Source organism: Desmodus rotundus, chromosome 5 (assembly GCF_022682495.2).
Source record: "Desmodus rotundus isolate HL8 chromosome 5, HLdesRot8A.1, whole genome shotgun sequence".
NCBI classification, from domain to species: domain Eukaryota; kingdom Metazoa; phylum Chordata; class Mammalia; order Chiroptera; family Phyllostomidae; genus Desmodus; species Desmodus rotundus.
Genome location: NC_071391.1, coordinates 5,407,975 through 5,417,025, shown reverse-complemented (window position 1 = coordinate 5,417,025; position 9,051 = coordinate 5,407,975). Strand labels below are relative to the sequence as shown.

The window sequence follows — 9,051 nt, the reverse complement described above, 5'->3', positions numbered from 1 at the left end:
AATTACTAAGGAAGGCAGTGATTATTGCGTCTTGGGTTTAGAAATGAATCTTGCCAACGGATACCAAAATTGTAACAGTGATTGAAGTAAACTATATTAATCACATGGTAATTACAGAATAGGCTGTACTAACAAACTCATAGAGTTTCATGATTCATGATTGAAGCTTTCCTTGTAAGTATTTTATAGACATCAGCAGTTGCAGCTCCTGGTTAACGAAGAAATGGCCCTGAACACAAGGAACTGGGCAAGCATCAGCGACTCCTATCAGAACCAGCAGAAATGCTGCCTGCACGTCCTGTTCCCTGAAATCAGCAGTGAAACTGCGAATGATGACGCATGCAGGAGGTAACATCGAAACCGCCCGAGTAGAGTTGAGAAACTGCACGTCACCAGAAATTCCTTAGTTTCCCTATTCTCACGGTTTTCCTGTATAAACTCTGCAGGACACATGAGATGCTGAGATGGGCTTCGAGAAGCGAGTCCCTCATCTTCCAGGTTGCCAGCACCTGAATAAACCACTTTCCTTTACACCAGCACCTGCCTCTCCAGTATTGGCCTTCTAAGCCAAACATGCATTCTGTTACAAAACGGGTAAAAATTAGTCCTTACTCGCCCTAAATCAGAACTGGCCCCAGTTTCTCCAAAGCCGGTTGCGAGCAGGGGCCAGCGCTGTCCATGGTAACGGCTTTCGTGTAGCATAACTGCTTGCTTCCATTTTCTCAAAACCACTTCGTGAGGGTCGTTAACCCTGTTGGGTAGATGAAGAAGTTGAGGCTAGGAAGATCTTAGGACACCAAGTCTGTTCTCCGGCCCCCATGCTGCCCTGAGGCTCGCGAGGCCCCTGCCGGTGGGGTCCCCAGGTGCTAGGGGCGCCGCTCAGGCTCGGACTCTGGCGGGGTTCTGGCTCTTACTCTGCTCCCAGAGCCTGCTGGAAGCCCCGCCTCCCAGAAGACTCGACAAACCGCCACTACCGAGATGTCCAATGACACTTAGGTGGAGGCGGGACCGATCATCTGAGGGCCAATATGATTGGTCCAAGGCGGGGTGCGTTGAGTGGGAGCCCAGCAGCTGCACCATAGATTCCCAGCCTGGGTAGAGCCCCGAGCGGAGGCGCGCTCGGTGTCCTGCTGTGCGCGCGCCTGCCGTCAGCGCAGCCCCTCTGCCCGCTCTGCCCTCCGGGTCTTGTCGCTCGTCCCTTCCCTACTCTCCCGTCCCTCCCCTACTCTCCTTTGGCCGCTGAGACTGCTCGGGAGAGGGGCCCAGGCAGGGCGGGAGCTGCAGGACAAGCGCCTGAGGTGGGTGTAGAGCGGGAGGCTGCAAGGCGGGGAGGCCCGGCAGGGTGCTCCCAGGTCCACTGGAGGTCAGACCCTGCGTCTAGGAGGGCAGAGGCCGGCCAGGTTGCGGAGCCCGGCTCCTGGCCCACCTGGGTCCCGGCCTCTTTTGCCTGCGCCCAGATACCTGTCCCAGGTCACCACCTTACCTGCTAGAGACATCTCGTCCCTCATGCTACCCACGGCCTCCTCACCTCTCTTGTCCTCTGTCGCTTGTGTCGCCTTCTAGACCTTGTGACCCCCGTCCCACTTTACCCCCTGAGGACCCAGCACCAAATTAGATTTGCTCCTTCAGCCCCATCCATCTCTCTTTGTCTGTACACCTGTCACCTCAACTCTGTCCATCCACTCCACCACCCTGTCTTCTAAGTCCAGCCCAGGTCGTCATCCCCAGCCCTGATTATCCCTAGCCAGCGCCACTCAAGCCCAGCCTCGTGTCCTCCCCCATCTACACTCTTTTGCTGTCTATGCAGCTGTCCCCTCGGCTCTATTCATACTCTCCCCCAACTATGCCAAAGCCCTGCCCAGACTCCCCTCTCCTTCTGAGCAGTGAGCCACCTCCCCCTGAGCTCTGTGCCGGCATTCCTCCAGATCAGTCTAACCATTTCCCTTCCTCTTTCAGCGCAGCCCTCACACCTCTTCCCCAGTGTTCCCTCTCACCCTTCCCCAGGTGATCCAGGTCCCCATGGTCTCTCCCACATACCAGCCAGTTTCCCTTTCCTCATAGATTCTCTTCCTTACAGTGCCCCTCTCCTGTTACACCTGGCCTCAGTGGTCTGGATCCTTGTCACTGTTTTCTTCCCATACAGGTGCTCCGGAGAAGCCATGGAGCTGAGCAGCAAGAAGAAGCTTCACGCTCTATCCCTGGCCGAGAAGATCCAGGTGCTGGAACTCCTGGATGAGTCCAAGATGTCCCAGTCCGAGGTGGCCCGGCGCTTCCAGGTCTCCCAACCCCAGATCTCACGCATCTGCAAGAATAAGGAGAAGCTGCTGGCAGACTGGTGCAGTGGCACAGCCAACCGGGAGCGCAAGCGCAAGCGCGAGTCCAAATATGGCAGCCTCGACGAGGCTCTGCTTTGCTGGTACCGTATTGCCCGGGCCAAGGCCTGGGACGTGACGGGGCCCATGCTGCTGCACAAAGCCAAGGAGCTGGCCGACATCTTGGGCCAGGATTTTGTGCCCAGCATTGGCTGGCTGGTCCGTTGGAAACGCCGAAACAATGTGGGCTTTGGGACCCGCCATGTATTAGCACCTCTGTTCCCTGCTGAGCCACCTCCCCCAGGCCTCATGTCCCAGACCCAGCTGCCTCCCTCCCTGAAAGACTTCTCCCCGGAGGATGTTTTTGGCTGTGCTGAAGTGCCCTTGCTGTATCGAGCAGTGCCCGGCAGAGTAGGTACAGGTGATCAAGTGCAGGTGCTGCTGTGTGCCAACAGCAGGGGCACAGAGAAGCGGCGGGTACTGGTCAGTGGGCTCCAGGCCGCACCCAGATGCTTCTTTGGAGTCAGCAGTGAGGCTCTGCCTGCCTCCTACCACTCTGATGTGGGCATCCCCTGGTCAGAGTGGTTGGCACAGTTTGACCGGGACATGGGGAGGCAGGGCCGACAGGTAGCCTTGCTGCTGGCTGCTCAAGTGGTGGAGGAGTTGGCAGGTGTGCCTGGGCTCTGCCATGTGAGGCTCCTGCCTCTTTCCACCACTAGCACCACACCTTCTCTGCCCAGCTCTGTGGTCCGGGCCTTTAAGGCCCATTACCGTCACCGTCTGTTGGGCAAGCTGGCAGCCGTCCAGAGCAAGAGGGCTGGCACGTCACTGGCTGAGGCTGGGGCAGGCATCACAGTGCTGGACACGCTGCACATGGCGGCCGTGGCTTGGGCCAAGGTGCCTCCCCAGTTCATTGTAAGCAGCTTCCTTCAGGAAGGGCTGGCTCCCTGCAAAATGCTGCTGTCCTCGAACAGAGCCTCTGAGATGCCACCTGTCCCTGGTGGGCTGAGCTTTGAGGAGTTTTCCCGCTTTGTGGACCTGGAGGGCGAGGAGCCCATGTCTGGAGAGTGCAAAGAGGAGATGGGTGCTGAGGAAGAGGAGGGGGCTGGGGAGGATGGCTTGGAGCCCCTGCCCACCAGAGCCGAAGCCCTGCGGGCCCTGGGCACACTGAGGAGGTGGTTTGAGTGCAATGGCACCTCCCCTGAGCTATTTGAAAAATTCTATGCCTGTGAGGAGGAGGTTGAGCGGCTCTGCTGCCTGTGAAGGGAGCCTGCTCCTCGCCAGAGCCCCCTCCTGTCCTGTTTCCCATGGAAACGCCCTGTTGCAGAAGGCAGGTGGGAGGCTGGTCTCTTTCTGGTGGAAATGGGGCTTTTGTGAAAGGGGTAGAAGGGAGACATCGGGAGAACAAGTCTAAGCTCTGAATAAAAGTTTTCCGGGCCCCGAGAAGAGGCATCCAAAGTGAAGCTAGGCTCGGTGGTTTCTGAACCTCCAGGGAGGCTGGGACTTGGGTAGGTGAAATTCAGGCTTTACAGACAGGTTGATGCCTTGAATTCTGTGTTAAAAACAGTTCTGCTTCTGAAAATAAAGTTTTTAATCAGAGGAGAGGCCAGGGTGCAATTTTCAGGGGAAAAGGGTAGACACTTTCAACTCAGCTTTGTAACTGGGTGGCTGAGGGTTGCCACCACACAGGGGTCTGCAGCTGCATGCGGATGACCACAGGGACCCTCCTCTTCCGGAATGGCAGCAGGAAGGACTCCCCAGCCCGGGCCTGGGGCCTCATGAGGATCCCAGGTACTGCCCCAGACACCTGCTTCTCTGTTAACTTAGCTCCCGGATTGCGGGAGGGGACGAGGTGTCAGTAGGAGGGTCAGGCTAGCAACTCACTGGGGAAACAGAAAAGAGCCAGAACTTGGAACAGTCGTTGGTTCTTTTTTTTGGCTGGTTGTTTCTTCTGCCGTCCACTTGATCATTCCACAACATGTCTTCAGAAAGGCCTGTGTGACAAGGTTGCAAAGATGACGTCCCTGCTGGGCAGGATCTTGCAGACAATGACAATGGAGTGTGATTATGTGCAAAGTGCTATGGCCCTGTGGAGCCTGGGAGACCTCACCTGGAGGAGGTGAGTTTTGTGTTGCAGCTTGAAGGACAGACAGGGATGGGAAGCATAGTCCAGGCCAAGGAGCGGCAGGGGCCGAGTCAGGCATTCTCGCCAGAGCCACAAGGAGGCCCTGGGAGCAGGAGGAGCCATTAGCCCCCCAAGTTTGGTGATGAGGCACCCCAAAAGGTTTTAGCCAGAGAATGACAGGTTATTTGTGGGGTTCTAGAAAACAGAGATGTGGAGGGTGGGTCAAAGATTTGAGACCTAGAGGCAGAGAGACTCCGACTGGTTCAGAGATGAAGCCTGAGCCAGGTCGTGGGAGTGCGGTGGGCAGAGGGTGGTTTTACCTGGAAGGATGTGGGCTTTGGGCACAGACACTCTGATTGGTGAGAGTCCCGGCTCTAAGCCAAAATCCTGCGTGTTCAGGCCAACCGCAGGCAGCCACAAGCCCGAGCGTGCAGTTTCGTGGAGGGTGTTGCCGGCAAGGACTCAGACCACCTGCGGCAGCCCAGTGGCTACCTGCATCCAGAGCCCAGGCACCTCCTTCCAGGGGCCGCCTCACAAGCACTTCCTAGGTGCCCCTGCTGAGACGCTCTCTCTGCACTCTCTCAGCTCTCTCTGCGTTGACACAGTGCCCTTTATTCCTAGCCCTTCCCGCTCTCCCTTCCCTGGTCCACGGCCCATCACGAGGTAGGAGGCTTTTATTCAGGGGGTTTGTGAGACTGAGACAGTCCCTGGTCTGCCTGCCATCTGACCCTCACCGGTGCTGGTCCACTGGGGAAAATGGAACCCTGGGGAGGTGGTGGCTCTCTGCCTCTTGCTTGCACAGTAAGGGAATAAAGGCTGTGTGACTTGCCCTAACTGACCACCTTCACGTCCGGCAGCTGGACAATGAGGACGACTCACTTTTAAGAGCTCTGAAGCCACCAGCTGACCTGCCTTTTCTAGCCTAAGATCCCAAATCATTTAGGCTTTCCTCACAGATTGTTTTTCCTAACCTGCAGTCATTTAAATCGTCCTTTTTCTGAAATCATCCCGGTTCTGACGTCTCTTCTTAAATGTGGAAACCAAAATTGTATAATCTCTAAAGGCCTGACCAAAGTAACAGAGAGGGGACAGATGAGCTCTCTGTCTCGGGTGTCACGTTCCTGTTAGAGCAGAATCAAGTTTTATTGCTGACTTCTTCCCAGAGTTCCCCCTCCCCTGCCACCCCTCCACAAGTAATGTCTCCCTTCCTCGCATTGTTATCACATAGCACACTTTGCCTATGTGCGGGTGACTTTGGTGGCTCATTCAAGTAGGGTTTACTGAATGTCTCGCTTGTGGGGCAGGCCCTGTTCTAGGACCCTAAGCTAGTGCTGAACGAGACAGACAGGATCCGGTACCGTCTAGTAGAGAGGGAGCTAAAGACACACAGTTGTAAAAATAGCCTCAGTGACTTCAGGTACTGATAAGGGCTGGTGAAAATAAAAATTACGCCACAGGGGGCGCCTGTGAGAAAGGAGGCAGGGAAATGACGTTTGCGCTAGGTTGTGAAAGTTAAGAAGGAAACACTCTTCCAAAGGAATGTCCTCTGCCAAGGAAACGGTAGGTGCAGATGTCTAAGGTCACAAACAACAGGCTTGAGAAGCAGAAGGACGTCCCTGTGGCTGAAAGTGAGAGAGGCTCCAGGAGAGGAGTGGGGAGGAGAGGTGGGCGGGGGCCTTTAGGCAGACAGCATTTACATTTCATTCTAAGTGAGACAGGAAGTTATTTTGGGGGTGGTGGGAGATATAGACAAAGGAGGAACAAGATAGATTTTATGTTTTAAAAAGTCTAATTTTTGTTGCTGTGTGAAAAACATGGGGGGTGGGGAGCAAAAGTGGGAACCAGGAAACCAAGTTAGGAATCTACTGAGTGGGTGGGGCTTCCTCCTGGGTAGGTATAAGGTGTGATGGGGCGAGAGGAATCAGAGGACTATTCCCAACAGATCGGTTCTTTTTTTAAAATCAAGGTCAGGCAGTCCCACCAAATTTTGCAGGTATTGCCACATGCAAAGTAAGAGGTGGCCCCAAAAATGTATGTACATTATTACCGTTTCTTTACAAGCGTGTACAAGCACGTAGTGAACACCCTCTATGTTCAGAAGGCATACAAGGCTCCAGGCAGCAACACTGAGTGAGATACTGTCCCGGTTTCTAGACGCATATGAACTAGAGAGAAGTAGCCCGTGACTAGCAGCAGTCAGTCTGAGGATCCAACCAACTGGTCTGCTCAGTCTTTCCTACTTGCCAGGCACTACTCTAACCCCTGCGCATGTGGCAGGTGGCACCGTCGTCCTCAGTCTGGAGAAGATGACGGACCGGATGCGGGGAGCCCACCGGCAGGAAGACAGGCCGGTCTTCCTGCATCTCTGCATTGTACGAATAGTTTCTTCTCATCTACCTTCCATTGCTCTTCAGCTGTGACAACTTTTGGGGGTTTTTCAAATATATATATAATAATTTTTATACTGTCTTGTTTCTTGTCTTTTGATTCCTTTCTGTATTTAAATATTTTTGCGTGGTTATTTTACATTCTGGATCTGATCAATCTGATATCTGAAAGGCGTGGGGGGGGAGCTAAATCTGTTGCTTTGTTTCTGCTGATGCTTTAGTTAATAGTGGAATTTTTCCAGGTAGGTCTGGTGATTTTTGTTGTGGGATTTTTTTTTTTTTTTTTAATTGGTTGCTCTTAATCTCCGGAAAACCTGAAGATCCTGATTTAGGGTGCTCTCCGTTAGAAAAAAATGTAGTTACTCCTACCAGGCACGAGGGGGCGCTAACACCATGATAAGTTAATTCCTGGGAGGAATGTGTCCAGACCTGAAGGCTGGTATGGTGAACAGGCATATATGTGGTTGGTTCTTCGTTCACGGGGGAGTTGATCTTACTCTTAATTTTTTTCCACCACAGGGAGAGAGGCAGATTTACTGGTAGGAGGAGGTTTTCCGGTCTATGTTTTTACTAAAGATGTAACCCCTTCCAGGATCTTGACAATGTACGAGACTTGGGTTCAGCTGGGACTCAAGGTCTATCTAGTCTACTGTTCCACGTGTTCTTTAATCTTCAAGGTCATAGTGTTAGAATTTGCTCCAAGGGACGTTTTAGAAACAGCCTGGTTACACTCACTTTCTTGTTTTGAAGGAGTCCTTAGGGAGTTCCCTTACTATTTGCAAAGTTAGAAATGGTTCTTAAATTACATCTGTTGTATTGGATCTGGAGTCTAGTTGCTTGTTGATAGGAGGGCTCTACATAAAGTCTAGAGCACCAGCCTGACAGAGGGGAAGTCGGGAAGACCAGTTTTCATTTATTCATTCATTCACTTGTTCAAAACTTTATTGAGCACCTCAGTATGCCAGCTAGAGTTTGATTGATGGTGAGCAAAAAGAGTCAAGTTCTCTGCTTCATGGAGCCCATAGTTTAGAGGAGAGACGATTATAACCAAAGAGCCACACAAATGAAAGCATATAATTACAGACCACAAGGGGGAAGGACGTGAAAGCCCAAGCCAGTGGGTCTCAAACTGTGCCCTGCAGCACCCGGGACCTTAGTGAAACGCTAGTGCTCAGACCCTCCCCAAACCTTCTGAATCTGAGACTCAGGTGGGGCTCAGCAATCTGTAGTTTAACAAGCCTCCCAGGTGCATCTAAGCCAAAGGAACCTGAGCTAGAAGACGGGTGCTGCAGAAAGTTTCACTGAGGAAGTGAAACTGAGCTGAGAGCTGAAAGATGAGCGGGACACAGGCAGGGCGGACAGCAGGTGCAAGTGTCCTGTGGTGGGAGGGAAGCTTGTATGCTTAAGGGACCACGAGAAGGTGAAAGTCCCAGGGCCTTGGAGGCTGCAGAAGGAGCTTGCCCTGATTCCTCAGTGTAATGGGAAGCCATGGAGGGGCACAAGAGGAGCACGGTAACGTGATCAGAACTGCATTTGGAAGAGTCATTTGTCCACATTCAGGACGGGGCCAGGGTTGTCGTACAGGCACATCTCACTTTACTGTACTTCGCAGACATCACACTGTTTACAAATCAAAGGTGAGGCCCTCCACCAGCAAAACGATTATGGCTTGCTGAAGGCTCAGATGATGGCCAGTATTTTTTAGCAAGAAGCTTTTTTTTTTTTTAAGATTTTACTTTTATTTATTTATTTTCAGAGAAAGGAAAGGAGAAAGAGAGGGAGAGAAACATCAATGGGTGGTTGCCTCTCATGTGCCCCCTACTGGGGACCTGGCCCACAACCCAGGCATGTGCCCCGACTGGGAATCAAACTGGCAACTCTTTGGTTTGCAGGCCGGCGCTCAGTCCACTGAGCCACACCAGCCAGGCAAGCGGGTATTTTTAATTAATCACGTGCATTGTTGTTTTTAGGCATAGGCTATTGTTGCACACAGTAGACCGCAGTATCACATAAACCGAACGTTTGTATGCACTGGGAAACCAAAATGCTCAAGTGACTCTCTTTGTTGCGATAGTCACTGCATTGCAGTGGCCTGGAACCGAGGCCGCAATGTCTCTGAGATATGCCTGCATTAGTACTGGAAAGAAGGGAGTGGGTCCCAGGAAACTCTGGGAGCTGGTTCACAGGAATTGGAGACTCCTTTGAAGCAAGAGGAGGGGAGAGGGAA

General features: G+C 52.8%; 1 protein-coding gene across 1 annotated transcript; it reads left to right on the top strand.

The window, feature by feature from the left end:
* The first annotated feature begins 432 nt into the window (after positions 1-432).
* Positions 433-4,131, top strand: TIGD3 (tigger transposable element derived 3). The gene is made up of 2 exons (XM_024573990.3): positions 433-594; positions 2,144-4,131. Exon 2 carries the CDS (start codon positions 2,160-2,162, stop codon positions 3,573-3,575), a length of 1,416 nt encoding a protein of 471 aa, XP_024429758.1. The 5' UTR covers positions 433-594; positions 2,144-2,159; the 3' UTR covers positions 3,576-4,131.
* The last annotated feature ends 4,920 nt before the right edge of the window (positions 4,132-9,051 follow it).

Coding starts and splice junctions, on each gene's coding strand:
- TIGD3 (XM_024573990.3), top strand. CDS start 2,160: ATGGAGCTGAGCAGCAAGAAGAAGCTTCACGCTCTATCCCTGGCCGAG.